Source organism: Euprymna scolopes, chromosome 45 (assembly GCF_053919585.1).
Source record: "Euprymna scolopes isolate OS-2025 chromosome 45, ASM5391958v1, whole genome shotgun sequence".
In the NCBI taxonomy this organism is placed as follows: domain Eukaryota; kingdom Metazoa; phylum Mollusca; class Cephalopoda; order Sepiida; family Sepiolidae; genus Euprymna; species Euprymna scolopes.
Window position 1 is genome coordinate 24,068,135 of NC_136526.1, and position 26,155 is coordinate 24,094,289.

The following is a 26,155-nucleotide window of genomic DNA, read 5'->3' on the forward strand; positions in this document are numbered from 1 at the left end:
GCAATAGGACGACCTTCTTGATTTAGTGTTGCAGCAATGCAATAGTTACTAGCGTCCGTTTCTACTTCAAATTCTTTATTTGGATCTACCGTTATTAAAGTGGCGTCTTTTAGATCATTTTTCAATGTTTGAAAAGATTTTAATACAGATGGAGGTAGTGGAAATTCTTTGTTTTGATTTAGTAATAAAATTTTATCAGAAAATTTTTTAATGAATTTGCAGTAATAGGAAAACATTCCAACTATTCTTTTTTGAGATTTAAGATTCAGCGGAGGTGGCATTTCGAGTAATGGTTTTAGTCTTTGATAATCGGGAGCTATTTGATTATTTTCTATGGTGTAGCCGAGTAGAGTAATAGAACTAGAAGAAATTATGCTTTTATTTTCATTTAAAGTGATGTTATATTGTTTAGCAATTTTGTAGAATTTTTGAAGATTGTAATCGTGTTCTTCTTGATTTTTTCCACATATAGTTACGTTATCAACATACACAAAGGTATCGGTTAGATTTTCTTTTTCTATAATATAATATAAGTTAGATTTTCTTTTTCTATAATAAAAAAAAAAAAAAAAAAAAAAAAAATTGTCTATAATTAATTACCCCTTACTTGAATACTTTAGGACGGGGAAAATGTTATGATTTAATTTGTTGTTAAGAGTTATCCCCCTTGGGATTGACATTCATAATAAAAGCGCCCTCTGTTTCATTTTCCCGCTCGATCCTTTCAAGAGCGTACGTGTATTTTACAGTTAATAAAATTGAAGTGAATAGTATCAGTAAGTAAAGAATTGCCTTTTAGAAAGGTTTTATTAACTGTAAAATACACGTACGCTCTTGAAAGGATCGAGCGGGAAAATGAAACAGAGGGCGCTTTTATTATGAATGTCAATCCCAAGGGGGATAACTCTTAACAACAAATTAAATCATAACAGTAGCCATCTCCTGATCCATGGAATCCTTGAGGGGCTCGACAGTACCTGTATCGACCCCATTCAGTGATGAACGTGGTGGCGTTTCGTGCAGCTGGAGACAGCGGTAAACTGTGGTAACCGTTCCACGCATCGAGTACAGTCTTCCTGGTATGTGCAGGTATTACAGAAACCTGATTGAATGGGGACGAAGTGTGGTGCGTTTCCCTCATGGTCGCCTCGTTCAACTTTTGTAAGTCCACCGTCCGCCTTGGGGATCCATCCTTTTTTGGTGTGACCACCATTCTCGAGCACCAAGTAGTTGGTGTGCCTACCGGTATGGGTTCGATTATCCCCAGTGCCACGTCACGGTCTATATCTTGTTTCACCTTTTCCTTCCAATGATGGGAGACAGGTATTGGTGTGTGGATTGCCGTCGGTGTCACATCTGGGAGGAATTTTATTTCTAAGGGTTTACCCTTCATTACTTGGAGTGGTTGGTGTGGACAGGTATTGAATGCGCTGGCCTTGAAATGTTCCTTTAGCCATTGCTCCAATTTTTCTCTGTTAATGTCGGTTGGCTCCAATGGGATTGCTACTGGTTTCTTCGGAGCCGGTGCTCTGCGCGGACACCCGCAAGGGGCCGTCTCTTCTGTTTCTGCTGAGCTGCTTTGCGATAATGATGTAGGAAAATTGGATGGCAATAATTTCAGCTCCTTAAGTGCCGTTTGTTATAAGTAGAGCCCGGATGTGTTGTCAGACACATACACTGCCTGTCGTGTTTCTCTTGATCCCACCTTAATATGTAAAAACAGGACCCCCTTGATGTGTAACTGACTATTTGTTATACCCCTCAACCGATGGGTAGTTGGAACCAAGTACCCATTTGGGTACCCGAGGAGTCCTTGAATCTCGGGGCCAACAGAGCAAGTTTGGGCTCCTGTGTCCGCGAAGGCTTGGATGGCGTGGGTGCTCACTTTCATCGGCTTCTTTGGCACCCTTCCAAAGGTCGCATGGCACTTGTTCATTACAGTTACCTCTGCTGTAACTGAGGGGGGCGGTTCTGGGGCGCCCACCTGGAACTGTTTCCCATTCCACTCAAGGTGAGGAATGTTTGCCGGTTGTCTCTCATTGTGTCTTTGAGTAGGGGCTTTATCGGTGGTGCAAAACATGAACGACTCCCCGCTTTTTATAGCCTCCGTTTTGGATCTATTAATTTTCCGGCACACCTTTTTAATGTGCCCTACTATTCCACAAAAGTGGCACTTGAGTCCCACTGCTGGGCAATCTTTCCGGTTCATCGATCCACCTCGGTGTGACGTTTTTCCGCAACCGTTGCAAGGTTTGGTGTCCCGTGGGGTCGACAGGGCCTTTGCCTCATGCATTTGTTGTACTTGATTCGACCTTTGTACCCCAGATATCGCGAGAGGTTGTGTGGTATCGGAAAAGTGTGGAGTTGCTTCGTCTGTTGCCTCCAGGCAAACCAACCGTGAAAATTTTAGATCCAAGGTAGGAAGTGTAGCTGCCTCTGCCAGTACCCTTCTCTGGTGTTCGATATTTCTTAACCCTGCCATCATTTGCCCGGCAACCATATCGTCTGAGTAATTAACCTGCTGCCGGCAAGTGGGTTCGTTCGGACACTGAATACGAAATTCACAAAATTTCGCCTGGCCACGTAACCTCGATAAAAAATGGGTCACTGACTCACCCTCATTTTGCTTCATGGAGTGAAACGTTTGTCGGTGGACTTCCTCGTGTAAGCCTCGAACGGCCACCAGTCGTATTTGATGAAGAAGGTATTCCTCTGCCGCTTTGTTGAGTCGTTCTGGTCCAACGAGCTCAAACAGTAACCTGTTCGTTTCCGGTGTGCATGCTTCTCGCAGTTCGTTTCGAATTGCAGCTGGATTTTCGAGTCTGCACATCTCCTTGTACCGTGACCAGGTGTCTAAAAAGAGTGCTCATTCGCTATCTGTTGAGTCCAGACCTATAGAAGGTCGCTGCATTCTTTTTGTTTGCAACGTGTTCGCTCGTCCGTATAAGATGTCCTTCCGTAATTCGATGTTTTCTTTTTGTAACTCGACTAGTTGACGTAATAAGAGAACGTTTTCTTGTTCCATAGTGTGACGATATCTTTGGTTCAATGCTGCGATATAAGTATTTCACGTTTTAAAGTGACAATATGTTCGTAGCGCCATGTAAAGTTTGCGTTAAGCAAGCTGGTTTTCCAATCCGACAGCGTGTCGCCGTGAATGAGTGTAATCAACTAATGGCGATTCCTCTGTCCTTTTATAAGGGGGATAACTCCACTTATGCAAAGTCTGAGCGAAAGGGAGATAACTCCTTTCTGGCCTCTACATCCTTGTTTTGAGGGGGTTCCAAATATGCTTAAAATAATCATCTGAAACTGAACAAAACATTATGTTGTAAGGGACGGGATTATAGATTAAAAAAAAAATTGTTTGTATACCTTATTTTGATGTCTGAATATCAAAACTTCGATTGTATTTAATTATCCCGCTTTTGAGTTTTGAAGTGTGAAATTCGGTGAATATTTTAAGTAAAATAATTAATTTAAGTTAAGCAAAACAAAAAAAATTTTTTTTAAATCTTTGATAAATAAATTAACAATTTCTTTTTAGCGAGCCGAATCATGCATGACCATTATTAAACAGGCATGCTTTGAAGAATCGATACAAAAAAAAATCGATAAATATTGTGCCCTTTGTTAAAAATATCATTATTTTTTCGATCAAGTTTGGAAACGTTTGCCGCCTTTCGACTACGGTGGACCAAACGCGCTGAAATAATTTTTTTTATTCTGCTTTAAATTGTCACCCTCCCCCTTTTGGAGAGCCTGGCCCCCACACACATACACATTAAAAACCAAACTCATACAAATGGTCACCCATCTGGTACTGGCCAGCCTCAGCGTTAATAATACATTGAAATTTTCGTCACTGAAAAATAAGTTTAAGTTTTTTGTTGGCTTTTTGGTCTTCCGTAGTTTGCTTTTTATCAAGCACAAATGTAAACAGTAATCACATCGACTCGAAGTAACTGGTTGCCTATATGAATAAGTGGAATTATTTGAAATCCAGGTACTTATATTATAATATTTTTGCATATTCTCATAGAAAATCACCCTAAATCTTAATTAGACAAGAAATAAACAAATTAATTCTTTCAAAAACCTTTTTTTTTTTTTTTTTTTTTTAACTATTTACATACGTTTTTTGTGCAAAACAAAAAACGCCAATTGTTAACTTTTGGGGAAACTTTAACATTTCAAATTTAATTAAAAGTAGTAGAAAAAGTTTTACATTATTCTATATGATAAAATTCATGGTGCTATCTTTCTGGAAAAAAAGTTACTCAGAAATAATGGATTTTAATAAATGTAATTTCGTTTTAAAAAACAACAACAACTTGATTTTTCGGCCATTTTTTGGCGGTGCCTATAAGATAGAAACACATAATGCTTATTTAGCCGCATTTAATCACATTCATATTAAAAATCCAAAAAGTAATTGATTACAAATTATTTTTTTCTTGCCCTTGAGAGTGTGTCAGAAATAATACGGATAAGACGCAACTCCTGATTAGTTGATATTATAACTTCCGCCGGAAGATAAGGATTGCACCTTTGGCGGGAACTTTAAAGTGAACTTCGATGCGTCAACAACTCAAAAATGTGTTTCCATATCATGGGGCGTAACTAACAGATTTTAAATCGTTTAGTCAATGAGATTGACGACAAATTTAATTATGGTCTCTCTTGAGTGGGTGGTAATTAACCACTTAAAATTATTATTTTAGGTGGTAGTCAATGAAAATCGTAAAACTGATGATTAATTATCGAACTGTGTTTTTTATTCGTACATTTTTTTCTGAACTGTCCACAAGATTCGACCTTGAATCCAACTAACATGTCGACAAACGACATCACTATTTGGCCTGTACCTGCCAACTAAATTAACCAACTTTGATTTAATAAGACAAAACCAGGACGGAGGAAAAATTCAGGGGGTAAGTCCTTATTACTTTTTTTTTTTTTTTTTCAGGTTATTTCTGGCAAAGCGGGTAATAGCTGTATTTGTTAATTCTCACATGTGTTATTAAAACCGTTGTTCGATTAATTATTCCACCTCGGAATTATTATTTTTCCCAAGATAACAGTTTCGAATAAGGATTCTAGAACACACAGTGGGAATCTGAAATTAATATACTTTTGTGTTCCACAATAACAGCGGGGGCATATTGGATTCGAACAGCATATAGAGATAAAAAAACGAAGAAAAACGAAAGGACGTATTGGATTCGAACAGCATATAGAGATAAGGCCGAGGAAAAACGAAAGGACGCTCGTGAAAGTTGACAGTCGAGCGAAAAAAAAAAAAATTCTCAACAAAAAAACAAAAAAAAAACGATTAATAACGAAAGACGAATACATATTTTTTGATTGCCAATATGGAAGATTAATCTAACAAGTTGAGATTTTTTTTTTAGTTTTCTTTTTCTTTTACATTTATAAACAAAATATCATGGGACAGTTGATAGAATGTGCGAAATTTTTTATACCATGTCAGAACAACAAAAAGTTGGGGAGAGCTAAATAAATCGATCCAAAAATAAATCGATCCAAAAATAAATCGATTCAAAAATAAATCGAATAATTGCAATTGCAATACAAAGAGCAAAACCAACAAATTACAACAACAACAAAATCAGTTTTTCGATAGGCCTAAACAGTCGTATTTAAGGGCACAGCTATCCACTTCCTACACTAAAATTTTTTTTGCAAAGTTGAATGGGGGGAATTTTCTCTCGAACATTGATCTATCCGAGACATATTTGGAGGTCAAAGTCGATAAGGAATGTACAAAATATCTGACGATGAACGCACATAAAAGATTGTTCTCCTTAAAACGTTTGCTTTTCGGTTTGAAAGTAGCCACGAATTTATTTCAGCAGATTATGGATACGATACTGATTTCGATTTTACACACACTTTGATGACGTCCCAATAAAACTAAAAATGTGGAAGAACACAACATTTACACACAAGAAAAATTAATAAAAAAAAACTGTAAATTCCATACCATTTTGTAAATCACACTTTTAAACTATTGCACATTTATTTTAATTACGTTCTTAAAACGTTAAAATGTATTTTCACACGAGACGTTTTACTATTTCAAATAAATCAACTTAAACTGAAGCATATAAAAAAGCATCCAGATTTTAAACGAAACAATAATTAAAAACTGAAGACGATTGATTGGTTGGTTGGTTGGTTTTGTTTTACGGCATATCAACCCTTTTCGGGTTATTTAATGCCGAATCCAAAGATTTTGAAGAAAAAACTTTTAATAGAATATATTTGTTGTTTTCAAGTCGGTTTCTATTTAACCCATAGTTGGAACCCTAACAGGTACTATCACTCTGGGTCAGAGTGGATCTGGGAGCAGTGGTAATTAAAGGGTGGCTCCACACTCCCCAAAGCCTACAAGCTGGGGCCTCACCACTGGATATTGTTTAAGGTCATATCCAGGACCCCCATTGAGTCAGTGTATTCTAATGCCCCACCGACAGGGCCATGAAGACGATTGAAGAAAATCAGTTGAAAATACTTGCGAAAAAAAAAAGAAAGCTGGACGAAAACGACTACAGAACATGCCTACACAATTTCAACCGAGACATAAGAATGATCATTCGAAAAATGGAAAAATTACAAAAAAAAAAAAAAAAAAAAAAAGATCATTAAGGAAAAACACTCCATGCTATTAACAATATATGTCTGAATGAAAACCTGCCGCCTGAATGCGCAATATATATATATATATATATATATATATATATATATATATATATATATAAGAGCAAATAGTTAATAAAACATGTTAAAAACACTTATAAAAAGAGTTAAAACATTTAATTTGAAAAGGAAACACTAAATGAGTGGATAGCCCTTAATCCGCGAAGTTTCGAAGAAATACTTTCCTTCTCCTCAGAGAGTAGGATTTAGCAAAATTCGGGATCGAATTTTGCTTGCAAAAGTATTGGGTGAAACTACAAGTAAGTCAAAGATCTTACTTGATTACATATATATATATATATTATATATATAGCATAATCCCCCCTCGCCAAACTTTCACGAAAAACACCCGTCTAGCTGAATCCACTGTGAAAAATTTCCCCCACTCTATATCTGTGCCTAAATCAAAACGCGGATTTCATGAGCAAAGCTTTTTTCTTAGAACTGCACGCCTGTGGAACTCTGTTCCGTCTGCCTGCTTCCCTCCGGACTACAACTTGGATGTCTTCAAGTCTAATGTTAACAAATTCCTAATGAACCGCCCCCCTAATTAAACACTTCATAAAATCTCCTCACTAACGTGATGTACTTGCAATAACCCTTATCCCTGAGTGGCTTCCGGGCCTTGATAAGTGGTGATCAATGTGTAAAAAAAAAAAAAAAAAAAAAAAAAAAAAATCGCGTTGACACACCAGTTCTCGTCAAATCACTGAAGTTAAGCAACGTATCAGATGGGTGACCATTTGGGAATTCTAGGCGCTGTCTGTGCTCTCCGCTTATCTCGGAATTTGTTTCCAGTCGTCCTGTACATACACTTCACTTGCCACTGCTATTTAACAATGTCGACTCAAAAGAGGTGTGGTTGGAGATTGCGCACCTCCTGCCACAAAAATTTCACGTTCAGGCACCCCCCTGCGGTGGGTATCCATTGTCTGTCAAAGACTGAAGGAGCTTTTACTCTTTTACTTTCACATTTATATACGTATATATACACATACTTTGGGTAGAGCACTGTCGTAAATAATCTCACCCGCTACTTAATTGGCTGAAAATGCGAAGCTGGTTGTTTGTTTGTTTACGAACAGGCGATTTGAGCACTATAAAAGTGGTGGCGGGTGTCTATTTAAATAGACATTCCGACGAGTTATTTACGGGCGTCGATTCCATGGTCGAGTGGGAGAACTGCCGACTGTCAACGCGACGGTTCTAGGTTCAATCCTTGGCTTGGGAGAGATGCTAGTTGATGAGTTGTGATACAACGAAACAGGACTGTATGTCGATGACTACAAATATATATGTGTGTGTGTGTGTGTGTGTGTGTGTTAGGGGTGTGAGGTCCGTTATAGAAGCATTGATTTTATTTGAATAAAATAAAATACGCATCAAGTGCGTTTGAAATCCAAATACAACGTAAATTTACGAAAATAAACAAATATTTTACTTGTTTGAAATGTATAATTTAAATATATTTCGGAATCAAAATCCATCCTTAGTATCTTGTTTCTTTTTTCTTATTTCTTGTCATGTTGTAAAATTGGAGAAAGAAAAGTCAGTAGTAAAGATCCGCGCGTTGTCTCTTAGCGGTTGTATTTTGAAATGTCAGGAACGATGCGTTGGCTACGCGAGATTAACGTCAGGGGTGTGAGTCGTTAAACACGCGTTGATTTAATTTGATACGTATTAAGTGCGCTTACGAAAATATGGTTGATTATAACTTACCTGAGCAGATCTTCTCCACAAGTGCTCCTGTGCTTGCAATTGATTCTTTCACATTTTTTGTATGAAAGACGTGATCTTTTTGTCCACTTGCAATGGTTTCGAGTATCGTCTCACTGATCATGCTCTCTTGAGTGATAACAAATATTTCAATTTCTTCCTGTTCATAGGCTATTTTCGCTTCGGACATCATCTGGTAGCCATCGTTTATTTGGTTCTTGAAGAAAACAGCACCAAGTCTTCGTGCACCTCGGCGGCCACCATTTTGCCTCTTGAATGCATGCTGACGAAAATCACTCATCAACGAAGACATATTCTTTTTTTTCATCGCCTGAAAGCGATGTGCAATACCGCTAAGACTCCTGAACTGATTCATACGAGAAGCTGAAAATTTGAGAAAATAAAAAAACACAATAAACAATTGCTGTTATTATATATCTTAAAGTATTTGTAATCACCCTTGGCGTTTTGCCTATAATTTTGTTATGTAATTTTCTAAGATGACCCCCCCCCGAGTAAATGTGATTTTTGTGGTTACTAGCCAAGAACTAATACCACACCGGGTATTGCTGGTTTGTTAAAGAAATCCTCAGATCTTCTTCAGGTGCGTCCTGTTACTCGCTTATTTAAAACTGAACCCTTAATTTAATACAAGTAGATTGCTTTCGTTACGTCATAACTGAATAGAAGTTTTAAGTAATTTTTATTATTGATTGAAGTTTCAACCCCCCAAAACTGCAACATAGAATTGATTACGCCTTAAAATGTTGCGCCACAGTTTATTTTAGTGAAATATGTTAAGTAATTTTTGTTTCTGTTATTTTTTAGTGAAATATGTTAAGTAGTTTTTGTTTCTGTTATTTTGTTGATTACTTCGATGTAGCATTATTTTCTTTATCTAAAAAAAGCTGTAAATTCTTTTTCTAAATTTTCTTTCTTTTTATCTAAATTTTGTGACAGATTTAATTATGTCTTAAAAATGGAATCGTAACATATTTCTGTATTTGCTGTCCCAAGCAAATGACAGGGCAAGTGTTAGGTTTACATTAAGGCTTAGTTATATTATATTATTTTTTGCAAAAGAAGGTATTACCTAGAGTGGCTATGTCTAGTTAGGTGGGAATAGAAACGAGATGCGCCCATTCGTCCGTTTCTGTTGCATGGCCAAACTAGTGCACCCAGGGTTTGAAAAGATAACATTAACCTTAATTGTTTTTAAAAACTTAAAAACATTGTCATAACAAGAAAACAAATCACTCTATACGTTAAATAAATTTAGTAAACAACAAAAATAATAATTCCTTTCTAAATCGTAAAAATAAAAGAAACAAACAACCCAAATTAATTGAAGAAAGTTCTGAAAAATAATCGAATAGCATCTGCTTTGTCACAAACACGTTCATTCAATATGAAGTTCATTCAATATGAAGTTCATTCAATATGAAGAGGGTTCCGAATATAAAAAAAAAATATCTGCACAAACTTAGGAAACTATACAAAATTGAGAATGACTAAACCGAAATTGATCAAGAAAGTTAAAAAAGATTAATCCATTACAATCTGGTAGAGCAATAACAAATAAAAGTTGACTTGTTTTGTCCAACTTTTCAAATCATTATTTTATGGATTAGGAGATCAATTATAACAAAAGCATGTGTTCATGATAATTCTCTCTCTCTCTCTCTCTCTCTCTCTCTGATGTTGTGCACCGACGCCATGGCAAAAAAATTTGAAAAGATACTCTTAGAATTTGCTTTCAAATTTTTTTTTCGCAAGGGAGTCACCACCCGAAAGCCATTCGAGAATAAAGGTTGATGGGTGTAAGTTGATCACCGAGACAATGGCGTAGTGATTGTAAGTGGTGAAAATTGGGTAAAATTTGATTGTTTAAGGAAGCGACTCAACAAGAACTTGTTTACATTAGACTTGAAGACGATCATATTGTAGTCAGTTGAAAACCAGGCCAGTCGAATATACTTCCATAGGCGGCGGTTCTAGGAAAGACACTTTGTTCATAGAATTAGATTTAGACACAAACAGAGAGTGAAGGAATTGTTGATAGTAATTGTAGCCAGACAAGTGCTTTTTGTGAAAGTTTGGCAGGGGGGGGCTGTAGATCGAAGCTCAGATGAGCACTTGCGATGAAAATAATGATAGAGCAGAGACAGACTAACAACGTCTCTTTTCTGAGAAAGATGTTGCATGGAGAGAAAATCACCTACTAGGTTTCGAAACTGGTTTTGAACTCTCTTAAGGAAAGATAGGGTGCTTGCTCCGAGCAGCTCCTGCCAAGATGTGACAACAGTACTCCACTTTAGGATATATATGTAGAGAATTGTGTCAGGAGCGATATATCTTTGGAGTAGTATCTTTTTTCTTTTTTTCCAGCAACCTTGGCAGCAGATTTGATGTAAGTCATCCATTTCATGTCAGGAGTAAAGGTCAGACCAGAACTTTGAAGTTTCTTTTAGACGAAAGCCATTCATATCAGTTGGGACCAAGTGTGGATCAGAGCGTTTATGGTGATGTTTGGTTTTGCATGTGTTAAAATTAACCACTTTTTGCTTCATTGCTCAAGGTTGGCAGAGATTCAGAGAGATCTTGGTTGTTGTTGGCCTTTGAAGTGTTGCCATAGATGGTAGTGTCGTTTGTGACATACGTTGATGAATGAACTCAATGATTTGGGGGATAATTGATGAAGAGAAGGTATAGAGTTGGGCCTAGGAGGTCTCTTTGATGCATGCTAGATTTCATACTTTGAGTTTTGGATTTCTGCTCATCGACGACTACTTTTATAAACCTATCAGAAAGAAAGAATGATGGCCGAGAAAACATTGCCAGATATTTCATAGCTAGAAAGGTTTAGGAGAGGAAAGATTCGATGGTTGAGAAGACATTTCCAGATATTCCATAACTGGAAATCTTGTGAAGTAGGCATTGGATATGTCAAGACAAATTGCTCTAGAGAGGAACCCCCATCGATAGATTCACTGATTCTAAATGAAATTACAATCAGTACATCAGCTGTAAATCTCACAGGACGGAAACCATATTACTTGTCAGTGAGCACGTTGGTTTTGTTGCTATGGTTGACAATTTCTCTATTTAACACGAATTCATGACACAAAAAACAAATTGGTCCGTACTCAGATGCAGAAGACTGGTAGCTAGTTAAATCCTGGTTAGACTAATGAGGTTTCTTAAGGTGTTGGGAAGCATTTCTCTTTCAGGCATCGATTGAACAGCTTTGCAAGAATATGTGTGCTAGTTCTGATTGTAGCTTTTTAAGGTTCTGGATATGACCTTAAACTATATTCAGTGGTGAGGTCCCAGCTTGCGGGCTTTGGGGAGTGTGGAGCCACCCTTTAATTGCCATTGCTCCCAGGTCTACTCTGACTCGGAGTGGTAGTACCTGTTAGGATCCCAACTATGGGTTAAATCGAAACCGACTTGAAAGCAACAAATATATTCTATTAAAAGATTTTTCTTCAAAATCTTTGGATTTGGCATTAAATAACCTGAAAAGGGTTGATATGCCGTAAAACAAAAACAAACAAATAGATATGTGGATGTCAGCCAAATTATTTTCAGTCTTAGAAGCAAATTCAGGAGGTAGGTGACCCCAATTGCATAAAGTTTAGTTTGATGCAAAGTTCTTGATTTCGTCAGGCTCATTGATGATGGTTGGGGTAGAAGACTTGCATCTGTTCAGGACTTTATTTCTTGCTAAAATGCATGGAAACCAAGCCTCTGTTCTTGCGTTTTCTATAATTTTTTTTGCAGTGATTGTTGGCAGTTCTAAAGGCAACTTTAGTTTAAAAACATCTATTATGTTTAAAACAATTGAAATAGTGTGTGCAATGGTGACAGCACATTCAGGAATGTACTATGACTGACGGTCCAGTCTGTTTGAATTTATTGGAGGGTATTTAGCTGTCCATGCCAATGGTTAACCAATCAGTTAAGTCAGATGCTATAGTGGACATATTCTTTTTAAACATATAGCGTAGAGGTATTTCCAATATGAACGTTTGGAAACTGTCCTAGTTAGCCATTGAATAGCGATTCGATGGAGAGGGATATTTGTGACGTTGTTGTACTTTGTTTTTATAAAAGTTAGTTTGAATTTGCATTCAAATGAATGAGGACTTAAATGATATTAATACACTTCTGACGATCGAATCTACTGTGAAACTGCAGTAAAGTGTTACTATAATCCTATTTTAATTATTTATTATTGTTATAATTCACTGTTTCATTTACAATACACACCATTGCAACAACAACAATCTTTTATTTTGTGATGCTAATTCTAAAGTAATGTTAAGACTTTAAATGAGCGTCAATGCAACAAGTCAGATATTAGTGAATACTGCAGTTGTAGTGTTAGCTCAATGGATAAAACATTAGATCACATAGAGTTCATACATAACTGTTATAGCCCTGTTAAAGGGCTACAAGAAAAACAAAACACTACAAATAAAATAGCAACATGTATTGTAATAGATGGGTTATTCATCGTAGTTGATAAACGACCTAGGTTGGTCTACCGGATATCGACTATATCTATTTGCTTCCCCACGAAAACAAAATGTGACACAAGGTCGTTTTTAATGTGGAGAAAACCAACTCCCCCAAAAGGGGGCACTCTGCAATTTTCAAAAATAAAATTGCCTTAGTATAGAAGAGTTTCCCCCCTCCATGGACTAATGACACTTAATTTGAGTGCAGCGTCTGAGCAGACACCACACTTCAGCTACCAGTCCAATATACAAACATAACCAGATATCGACTGGTTATTTATTTGTTTCCCATGAAACAAAATGTGACACAAGGTCGGTTTAATGTGGGAGATAACCAGCTCCCCTTAAAAGGGGATTCTGCAAAAATAAAAATGCCTTGGTATAGCATTGACTGAGGACAATTAATTTGAGTGCAGCATTTGTGCAGGCACCACACGTTAGTGACCAGCTCAGTACAAGTACCGGGTGTCGTCTGACACCTTACGGCTTAGTCTTTCAGTATTTATTAAGATCGGAATAGTCTATTAGTCGGTAACAGAGGTTAGTTCCGCGACAGCAATAACAGAATAATACAACATTTATGACATAATCATTATTGCAAAGTTGTTTCCACGAATTCAACAAAATATTAAACGTTTCTTAAGCTTGTATTAAAAAAAGGATCTTTATCAGTACATTGCAACAGAAGGTGTATTCATGAAACACCTGATACACTTCCAGGAATATTTTGTCGATGTTGAATTTATGATTTTTTTTATAAATTTTGTATTCTTCAAATTTATTATTTTTGGATTGCCCTCATTTTTTTTTTTTTTTGACACATGCCGAGGAGTTTATACTGACTCTAACGTTCTTCTGTGTCAATGAAACCATGGCCTATCTATAGAATCAGTAATGTGTATCTAAATGATTTGTATTTCAGCTTTTCAAAACCTTTATACGTTTTGTAAAAAGAATTGAGTCCTTTTGCTTACCAGTATCGTTAAATTTGTAAACACATGTATAAACGCATTTAAAATAAAATTATTTCTTTCATTCCCAGTAGCGTATTTGTTATCGTAGTTGAATGCATACTAGATAACATCCTCAAGTCTTTTCGGTCCCTCTGTACTATGGTTTGTCAGATACATTGACATGAAAATACTTTTTATTATGAGTAAACCCTTATATTAAACCAAATATTAAAAAAAATAATGTGCTGCCTCGTCAAGCCATTCAGCACACCTTCGAAGACATCCCTCTATTGTTAGAAATCAGCTTTTAATAAAAAGCAAAAAGTCGTAAACAATAAAGAACTAATAATAATACTAATAAAAACAAAAACTGGCAGACCAACATCCAGAATAAAAAGGGGTCCTCAACCCGTTTATACACCAGGTGTGAAAGGGTAAAGAATGATGTAAAGATTCTTATCTCTGCAAGTGGAACTCCAACCATGACGGAGGCAAATCAGGATCACTCATCAGGCCTTGATAAAAAAAGGTTCTGGACCCTTAAGTTCATAGCAGAGAAATAAGAAGCTTTTACACGGCCATGGTCCGTTGCACAAAAGATTGGTTTGCTGCCACGACTCAAAGGTTGAAAATGGAGTAAGACATCAAATAAAATTCTGATCTAGAAGGATCTAGAAAACACTAGTAATCATGGTTAGTAGTGATATTATCTGAAAGATTACAATCTGTGGGCCAGTGTTCTCGTCCCGTCAGCCATGACTCGTGACGCAATAGATACAAGTGTGAAGTAATGATCGGTTCTAAGCGACCATCTTCTGGAGATTGAAGGTTACAATACTAAAAATACAATCACTTGCAGTCAATTCTTGACATATTAAATAATTTCGCTGTAACACAATTCTCCACTCACTGCTTTCTCAATACCATTCTTTTACTGATCGTTTTTTTTTTACGTACTTATTTAATGGACAAGGAATGCTTTTGCTTTCTTCATTTCTTTCCAGAATGATTTATTCTGATTACAAATTCGTCTGCAGACGATCTAGGTTTAAAAGCGTCCATTACAAGTGTGGATTAATAAATTTATTGTGAAAAAATATGGACATTTATAGACAACAAAATGGAAAGTTTTAAATAAATAAATGTTACCAAATGCAAGATACTTTTCTTTTCTACCTGGATAAGTTTTTGGTGCTTTATGTTAAAAGCCATTTTTAAATTTGAAACGTAAGTAGTGCCGAGAGCTTAAGTTAAAATGATAACAAGATGGCAGACATGAGCATGTTTTTTTTTTGTACATAGGCATCACCACTTATCAAGGCCAATAGGCCACTCGAGGATAAGGGTTAAAGAGTGTACAATAGACAATTGGACAATATAGTAATCGTTAGTAATGAAAATTCAGTAAATTTGTTAACTTATATGGAACGGCTCATGAAAAACTTATTTACGTTAGACTTGAAGACAACCATATTGTAGTCAGCTGGAAAGCAGAAAAACGGAAGACAATTCCATAGGCATGCTGTTCTAAGAAATAAGCTTTGTTCATGGAATCTACGTTTAGGTTTAGGCACAGACAAAGAGTGGGGGAAATTATTGATACTGTTTTCTGCTAAACAGGTGTTTCTTGTGAAAATTTGGAGCTCAGTCGAGCACTTGCCATGAAAATAACGATAAAGCAGAGAGAAACTCGCAACATCTCTTCTGTGAGAAAGACGTTGCAGGGAAAAGAAAAGGATATCCCCTATGAGGCTATAAAGTCTATTTAGAACTCTATCAAGGCAGGATAAGTCCTTTCTAGCAGCTCCTGCCCAGATGTAGCAACAGTACTCCATCCTTGGACGTATCTGGCTCTTATATAGATAGAGAATTGCATCAGCAGTGAGATATCTACTGGATCGATAGCAGGATCCCACCATTTTTCCAGCGGCCTTGTCAACGAATTTAATGTATGTGTTCCATTTAAGATCAGGAGTAAAGGTCAAGCCCAGAATCTTGTCAAATCATGAGGCCTCCCCAAGACGAGAGCCATTCATTTCAATTGATGCCAGATGGGGATCAGAGCGTTGCTGATGTAAAGATAAAAGCTTGGTTTTAGATGCATTAAAAGTAACCAGCCACCCCTTTCCCCATTGTACCACTTGCTCAAGATCAGAGGAGAGAGAATAGAATCGGAGAGAACTTGGTCATTTACAGTTTTGGATGTGCTACCATAGATAGTAGTGTCATCAGCATAAATGGCTATGAATGATCTAAGGATGTGTTTTCTTTGGACTCTCAATAATCGCTTAAAAATTGACAATAAAACAAAATTCTAATAATAATCTACCCAATAAATGTCACTGTGGAATTTTTATCACTATTTTGCTTTATTTTAGATTATTGAGATTCCCCAGATGACCGTCTTATATCTGCCATCTTGTTGTCATTCTAATTTAGCAACCATGCACTGCTTGTGTTTCAAACTAAAAAAGAAAGTTTTAAAATAAGTTAAAACACATGTCCAGCTAAGTAGAAGAGTATCTTATCTTCCCTTTCGTAATATTTATTTAATATATGTGTGTTTCTTTACCACATTTTCGGTTTGTTATTCATAACACCCAAGTATAAAAAATATAAAAATATATGGAATAATAAATGAATGTTATTGATGTGTTATGTTACTGAAGAAAATTCCTGTCCGGATATAGTATATAACTAATGAAATCGATTGGAATATTCATACTTACCTTTCGGTTTTGGGCATGGCCCGGTAATTATACCAACTTGTATTTTACCATTGTTTCCACCATTAAATTCTTTATCAGAGACTAAAGTTTCGATGATCTCAATGGCATCTTCCGATTCATCCGAATCGAATATAAAGTTGAAATCAATCACTTGTCCGTTACAGGCTAGGTTTCAATAAAAAGAAAAGTTTATAAGAATATACAATACAAAAACGTATTTTATTCATATTTTGTAGCAAGGTTTACTGAAGGTATGTAAAAATAAGATTAGAATGGTAAATTTCCATGTGATGTTAACATTAAATAAAGTAGAAATTTCCGATTAAAGGTCATGTAAGGGATAGGTGTCCCAACAGTTACATCACAGACGGGAAGTCGAAAATGTGACGTGGAGAATGATACCGGAAATGTTTTTATCTTTTCACAGAATTGAGAGAGAGAGCAATTATGTTTTGGACAGCTACTTCATGTCCCATGACTTAGCAACATTCATCCAGAATGGATCGTCCCAGATGGTATGTAACTACGTCTTCGGCAGGCCTCCTATGCGTCTTCACCAACCTTTAAGTGGTTCTGGGACTATTGCTTCGTGGATACACTCATTCCTCTGAACATTCATGAAGAAGTAGGCAGCAACATTTTATGTGCATACATGCACGCCTTTACAGAACTCTACCGAAATGAGTGCATTCCTGTAGCACCCTTATTTTTGACGGCGTGGAGGGGTGATTTCTTATGACGTGGGAGCAGCTTCATTTTTTGCCAAAAGAGCAGATTTGCTGCTAATTTCTGCTGTTGCATTCATACTTCAAAATAAAAAAAATATATGTAACTGTTTTTCTTTTTGGAAGCTGTTCAAATAAACTAGGTGAACATTTCGAAATATAATTTTGGAATTAAATTTGTTAAATATTTTCAGCGATCACACAGTTTTTAACTTACTCAAGATTGTTGTCTACGTCATAACATGTCATAGAAAATAGAAGGTGTTACACAATTTGACGACACTGCCTAATTACGTTCCGTGATTTCTTGTTTGTTTCATGTCAATATTTTAATTAAGGATAAAATAATTTTTCCGGCATCATCTACTTATTATGTGTTTTCTTTACTTTTGTTTATGGTGAGAATTTTATATTTTTGGAAAGTTTTAATTCATTTTCTTTTCCATATTTCATTTATAACATGTGAAATACATTCATAATACGTCTGTAAATAAACATACATAAAAATGTAAATAAGCATAAAAAATATGGAAAAAACATATTTTGAATTGTAAATAAAAATATAATCAGTAAATAAAAATATTTAAAAATTTAAAGAAACATATTTAAAATATGTAAATAAAAATATTTAAAAATTTAAAGAAACATATTTAAAATATGTAAATAAACATATTTAAAAATATGTAATTAAACATTTAAACATATGTAATTAAACATATTTAGAAATATGTAAATAAACAAATTTTAAAAATGTAAATACACATTAAAATATGTAAATAAACAAATTTAAAAAAATTAAATAAACATATTTAAAAAATATGTTAATAAACATTAAAATATATTAATAAAATACTTAAAAAGGTAAATAAATATATTTAAAAAAATGTACAGAGACACATTTAAAAATATGTAAATAAACATTAAAAAATCTAAATAAAAATATTTTAAAAATATGTAAATAAACATATTAAAATATGTAAATAAAAATATTTTAAAATTAAAAAAAAATAATGTAAAAAAATATGTAAAAAAATTAAATAAACATATGTAAAAAATTTTAAATAAACATATGTAAAATATGTAAATAGACATTCAAAATATGCAAATAAACACATGTAAATAATGTAAAAATATGTAAATAAATATTAAAAAATGTAAAACATATTTGAAAATATATAAATAAACACATGTAAAAAAATATATAAATAAATATATTTAAATATATATTATATCTATTTATTTACATATTTTTAAAATATTTAAAAATATGTAAATAAACATATGTTAACATGTAAATAAACATATGTAAAATATAATTAAACATATTTAAAATTATGTAAATAAACATATTAAAAAAAACATAGTTAGACATATAAAAAATATGCACATAAACATATCTTACGAATTAAATAAACATATTTATTTAGAAAAAAAAGTCAGCTTATTATACTAAAAGACAATACTGAACTGAAACATGACAAGAAATCGCGTATCATAATTATGCGGTGTCATTGCTTATTTCATATGTATTTCACATGTATTTCATATGTATTTCATATGTATTTCACATGCATTTCATATGTATTTCACATGTATTTCACATGTACTTCACATGTATTTCACATGTATTTCACATGTATTTCATATGTATTTCACATGTATTTCACATGTATTTCACACGTATTTCACATGTATTTCATATGTATTTCATATGTATTTCACATGTATTTCACATGTACTTTACATGTATTTCATGTGTATTTCATATGTATTTCACATGTACTTCACATGTACTTCACATGTACTTCACATGTATTTCACACGTATTTCACACGTATTTCACATGTATTTCATATGCATTTCATATGTACTTCACATGTATTTCACATGTACTTCACATGTATTTCACATGTATTTCACATGTATTTCATATGTATTTCACATGTATTTCACATGTATTTCACATGTATTTCACATGTATTTCACATGTATTTCATATGTATTTCACATGTATTTCACATGTACTTCACATGTACTTCACATGTACTTCACATGTATTTCACACGTATTTCATATGTACTTCACATGTATTTCATATGTATTTCACATGTACTTCACATGTATTTCACATGTACTTCACATGTATTTCACATGTATTTCACATGTATTTCACATGTATTTCACATGTACTTCACATGTATTTCACATGTACTTCACATGTATTTCACATGTATTTCACATGTACTTCACATGTATTTCACATGTACTTCACATGTACTTCACATGTATTTCACACGTATTTCATACATATTTCATACGTATTTCATATGTATTTCATATGTATTTCACATGTATTTCATATGTTGTAAGTTGATGTTTGGTCACTAATCTTGATTATTACTTGAGTAATACTATTTGTTTTTACACATAATTTGTTTTAATTTCAAGTGAATTCCGTGCAAAACATGATTTCTTTTCTTGAGAGTCACTACTTATCAGGGCCGGAAGGTCACTCGCGCATAAGGGTGGATGAATACAAAGTGGTAGTATGATAATCATTAATGGTGTAGATTTAGTAGAATTTAATTATGGGAACAGCTCAACAAAAACTTGTTTACATAGAATTTAAAGGCTACTTTGTTGCATACAACAGGGAAGCAGGCCAGTGGAACAGGGAACGAAGCTTTGTTCATTGAATTTGCGTTTAGATTTAGGAACAGTTAGAGAGTCGGGAAAATTTATATAATAAAAACATTTCCTGTAATTTATTTTACTTTAAATTTCTCTCTAAAAATACTATATAAAGAGGAGAGAGATATGAAGGCAGAGCAAGACGCTTAATATAGAGACTAAAGTAAGACTTCTAAAACTGCCACCTTTAAAATGATACGTATTGAATTTGAAAGGAATAAATACTTACGTTCTCTAGATCTGGGAGGAGTCACTAAAACAAGAAAAAAAAAACGAATTCTTAGTGGAAATGACAATTTTGCTTTTAGGCAATTTAAACGATTTATATAAGTACTAGTAGTCTTTAAGAAAGGACAATTTTTAGCACAACATTTACACATCTAAACGCGACGAAAGAGTCACAAAAAAGAAAAAAAATGTTTCCATATTACCAGTTGTCCGAGCGGGACTACATGAGGAAACAAATAAACTGGAGCGAAATACATCATGATAAATATTTGATAATGTACATAGCACTATAAAAACTAACAATTTGCTAGGCAAAAACAAAGTTTGATATCTCAGCTTCAATCTTATTTAGGTCAGACTTTTAATCTCATGAGATTATTTTACATGTGCTGTTAAGCCGTCTATTTTACTAATATCTCTAAATAAAGTAAAGTATGTTTGCATATGTTTCTATATTTTGCTGTATACGATGCACTACTGACCATTATGCACTTTGATACATGTATGGCATAAAGATAACTAATGTTGGCTATATTTAATTTAATTTATGCAAAGTGGGTAAAGACGCTCTTAATGAAAATTCAAATACCTCCAATTTTTATGTAATTTTCACAAAATATATTACGCTTAATATACCTTCAAATTTCATTGGGGAGTCTTTTAAGAGTTTTTGTTGAGGGGAGATAATATAGGTAAAACTACTCATTTGAAAATTTAAATATTTCAGAATTTCATTAGATATGGTTGATAATCATTAGACACCAATTAAACAAGATTTTTTTAAAGATCCCTTAAGCTAAATGTACATCAAAATCACGTTGACACACCGGTTATCACCAGTTCACTGAAGTTAAGTGGCGATGAGCCTGGCCAGTACCAGATGGGTGACCATTTGGGAAGGCTAAGAGCTGTATGTACCGCGCCGAGTCATAGAAATTCCCAATTTGGTATCTAGGGGTGTATTTAACGCACGGAGGTGATGCACCCCCGAATCAAGATGGAAAGCAACGGGAAACTACCATCTTTAGTTGTCTTCCAATATGAACATGTCTTCCAATATCAACATGTTCAAAACATGTTCAAAACCTGACTCTACAATTTGCAAAGCCGTGACTGCCGATGCTGTTAAAACATGGGCGCTGCATGCATGCAAGCTAAATTCTAAAATTTGAGACATTCTCTGAAAATAAAATTATGCAATGAATTTTATCAAAATTGCAATAAGGATTCTATACATAAGGTTCAGTAACACTGTATGTCATTATTTTGATCTTTATAAGGATAAATGTGTGTAGTAGATGCTCATTTGGCATAAAGATGTTCGCTTATGAATTTAAGGACCAGGGTTCAATCTTTAGTCTAGTCATACTACTATTAAAAAGTACTATTAATGTCTCCCTCGGCATTATGAGGTGAGAATCAAGGGTAAGTGGAGTAATTCTGACTGAAAAAGGAGTGCACACACTGCTCCAAGCAAACTAAATTACCTTCTTATCGGATTGATTAATTTAGTATACAGCCTCTATGCAATAAAGTTTTCTTTACCTTTCGACATGGAAATTTAAAAAAAAAAGTAACTAGAGGAATATCCGTCATAGGATGGGTAAAATTGATTCCCTGAGCATTTTTGTAACGCTTTTATGTTTCCTTAATTATAAAAAGGTCGACGATAGCCGAGGGCAACCCGAAGGTTTCCATTTCATTAGCCATTACATTGAGGTGTAGGGAATAGCGCCACTCCTTTTTCAGAATTACTGGTTGTAAAAAGTTATCACAATGCAAACAGTAGAAATATACCGATGTTGATAAGGAAGACAAAATATCACACAAGTCCACATAACTTTCAAGAGATTTGAAATACGATTTGATAAAGAGGTCTCACATCAAAATGTACATGGTTACACAAAATACCACTGTGTAGGATTTGTGACTAAATCAAGTTAGATTTACTAAAAAAAATTAAGTTTTTATCTCCTTCTCGGCATGTGCATATTTTAACTTTTGCGGTGTGATAGTGTTCTATGACTCCTCTTAATTAATAGATCTGAGTTGAAACTTACCTATGCAGGTGACGGCACTAAGTGAACTTATGATGCTTTTCAGAGCATCATAATTGTTCACTCTGAAAACATACTCGCTTCTGCTGGCAATAGCTTTTAATTCATGAATGTTCACGTCATTACCAACCCCGATTGCAGCGATTTCGACTCCCTCACGTTTCAACCTGCCAGCTTCAGTAATTGTCCTTTGAGTTTCTCGCGATCTACCATCGGTAATTACAAAGGCCATTTTCTTAACATTTTTCCGAGCATATCTGAAGAATTTTTGGCGTGCAAAAGCAATTGCACTACCTGTGTTCGTACTACTCCCTTTTGAGGGATCGAAAATGAAACGGTTGAAACCTCTTAAAACCCCTGACTTTGAGCTGTATGCTCTGAACCCGAAAGCTGAACGCCTAATCACGTGTGCACCGAAACTGACAGCAGCTACGCGGACATAGTCGGGTTGAATTGTAAACATTTGGATGAATGTTTTCAAGAAGGCAATTCCCGTGTTAAAATCTCTCCTTAAGATGCTTCGTGAAGCGTCGATTATGAAGGCAACGTCGGCTTGTTGCCGTAAGCATCCTGAAAGAAAAAAAAGTACAAATGTATGTATACATCTAATATATAAATAATATCTGGAAAATCCTATTCTATAATTACGGAGTTGGGAGGAAATTAAGTCTTTCTTAAAACATGTCAGATGAACAGTCATTTGTCCCTTCCCCTCCTCCTATTCACTTACACACCAATGAATTATAGGCATTTAGTCACATACATGCATGGACAGAATATGTACATGCATACAATTCATAACACACCCACACACACATTTCTCATCATAGATGCGCACATACAGATAGAACATAAAAGTCTTCACACAACACAAATCACAATTTAAACTAACATACACACTTGTTGCGTTGGTTAGACATAGTTCAAATCATAACTCGTAAACCATATATTATTATTGTTTACACACAGATTACAGGAAAGACAATTCACAGTAACATACACTCTGGCACCTGTACTTATGAATTATGAATATTAAATTCTATATACATAAAACTGGATATAAAGGGTGGGGCATAAGTCCTGTTACAAAAAATTCAGAACTATTTTTTATGACAATAAAATAAATTTACTATTTTATTGTCATTATATGGTAATGTATGATTTCTTTTTTTTTTTTTTTTTTTCAGAAATGAAAGATAATAATTTTTAAACAATGTTTGTTGAATTGATTGTTATCTGGAAACTTCATTGATCAAAGATAAATAACGATCAGACCGCCCCTACACCCCAAGAACACCTAAACTTATAAAAAAATGTTAGGGGGAAAAATCAGGCGAAATCCAAAAAGATTAGTGAAACAAATGGCAAACAAAGCACAAACATCACCAACAAAGAATACGTTGAAGTGACCTACAAATGTCATCCTATAAGCACCAAAAGCGACAGCTTCTCTCTGCACCCACAATTGTAAAGAGACTCATCAGAAGTCGACTCTTGTTAAACCGTATCAGAAAAGGCATGCTCAATAACATCATCTTCGCGGATGAAAAGATTCTCACTTTAACAGTCCCACGATCATAAAAATGATAGAATCCTTGCGCAAAGTCATGGGGCAGCCATGATGCAGGAAAAATGTTCAGAACGCAGAAACCAGCATCAGTGATGGTCTGGGCAGCCATTTCTAAAAGAGAGAAATCTCCACTTACTTTTCTCCCTCAATGGGTCAAGATTAACAATGTTACATTGAGGACATTTTTGAAGGTACACTAACCCCATGGTGTAATAATTTGGGCTCTCCAACAAGATGGTGCGACAAGCCAAACTGCTCATGTAACACAACAGTGGTGTAGAGACAACTGTTCGTCCTGGATCAGCAAAGAAGGATGACCTCCCTCATCACCTGATCTTAACGCTCTTCATTATTCTTTGTGGTCAATCATGGAGAGTGAAGACGGTCCTACTCCTCGTCAAAATATTGAAGCTTTTAAAATAAATTTGAACAAATACTGGAAGTAAATGCCGTTGGGCGTTGTGCGTACTGCTATAGCTGATTTCACCAAAAGACTTCGTATTGTAGTGAAGACTCGAGTGAAACATTTTGAATAATATTTTGTTCCTTCAGTATTTGCTAATCAGTTTCTGTAATTGGGTTTTTGTAATAAATTATTTTGTTGGGATAAATCTGAGTTTATTTTGTAACAGTATTTATGCCCCTCTCTCAAATTTATATGCAAGCAATCAGAAATGAAGTGAACAGACAATATTTCTCCTTCCTCTCTCAAATTATTTTTAAATAATCTAATTATTCAATTAGAATGAGCGATATAATTAAATAGTTTTTATATGTTCAAATTAGTTAATTAGGGAATCCAACTAAATGTATTAATTTTATCCTTATAATCAAGTTAAATTTATAATAACCGGAAAATAGTTTTCAAAACTCCTATAATAATATATAATGATACAATTTTGCATCTTAACCATAACACCAGCACAGAAAGAATTCTATAAAAATAAAATATGGTAATTACTAAAGTCATATCAACACGATAATAACACAATTATGCAAACTAACGTCAATGCCAGACAAATCACTCAATAGGATAAAACAATATTAAAATTTCAACAATTTAAAAAAATTATTCAATAATCCAGCGTGTAGATTTGTACAGTGAAATTCTATTAAATAGACAATTAAAAGTTGTAAATTTAGCCGAAACAGTTTCTTATTGTTATGTTTTATGGCAAATAAGTATCCTTATAGAATGTGTTGGTAAATTCTTTCCGTTGTTATATTTTTTCAGAGTTAACGGTTTGAAGTGTCTATATATTGTACGGGTTTCATCTCTTTGATTCAACTGTTTATTTATGTAGGGAGAAGTGAAAATCGCTAAATTTTCATTAAGAGGCCGAAAATAATCAGTTGGTCAGCTTTATTGGCTTACTTTACTAGTGCTACATCTACTATTAAACTTTACTAGTGCTACATCTACTATTAAACTTTACTAGTGCTACATCTACTATTAAACTTTACTAGTGCTACATCTACTATTAAACTTTACTAGTGCTACATCTACTATTAAACTTTACTAGTGCTACATCTACTATTAAACTTTACTAGTGCTACGTCTACTATTAAACATTACTAGTGCTACATCTACTATTAAACCATGTCAATGGACATGTTGCCATCTTTGTAGCAGCATTAATTTTTATTCGTCTGCACTACCGCCATTAATTTTTATTCGTCTGCACTACCGCCATTAATTTTTATTCGTCTGCACTACCGCCATTAATTTTTATTCGTCTGCACTACCGCCATTAATTTTTATTCGTCTGCACTACCGCCATTAATTTTTATTTGTCTGCACTACCGCCATTAATTTTTATTCGTCTGCACTACCGCCATTAATTTTTATTCGTCTGCACTACCGCCATTAATTTTTATTCGTCTGCACTACTGCCATTAATTTTTATTCGTCTGCACTACTGCCATTAATTTTTATTCGTCTGCACTACCGCCATTAATTTTTATTCGTCTGCACTACCGCCATTAATTTGTCAGCCATAAATCTAGTTATTTTTCATATTCAAATTCAGTCAAATGCACCCCCCCCCAACTTCTTGAGAGCATCAAATGCCAGTAATATTTCAAAGTTTTCCTTCGATGACTAGGACCTCCAGTTGCATAGGCTACTCACTTTAAGCTCGACCTGGCTGGTCCCATAGTATTTCCGTCTGTGGTTATCACCTTAACAGCCTGACATCTCCACCGACGATATACCGCTTTGTTCACTAGCGTTTTAGAAC

The 26,155-nt window shown here is 34.6% G+C and overlaps 1 protein-coding gene across 4 annotated transcripts in view; it reads right to left on the reverse strand.

Moving 5' to 3' along the window:
- LOC145269291 (uncharacterized) overlaps positions 1-26,155 on the reverse strand; it is a 200,957-nt gene that overhangs the window by 10,446 nt on the left and 164,356 nt on the right. For all 4 annotated transcript variants that reach the window (XM_080124976.1, XM_080124979.1, XM_080124978.1 and 1 more), the window contains 4 exons: positions 22,349-22,915; positions 20,290-20,313; positions 16,645-16,809; positions 8,443-8,823 (listed from right to left, as the gene is read on the reverse strand). In XM_080124976.1, the coding sequence (XP_079981102.1) occupies positions 8,443-8,823; positions 16,645-16,809; positions 20,290-20,313; positions 22,349-22,915 (1,137 nt within the window). The remainder of the gene's footprint in view (positions 1-8,442; positions 8,824-16,644; positions 16,810-20,289; positions 20,314-22,348; positions 22,916-26,155) is intronic.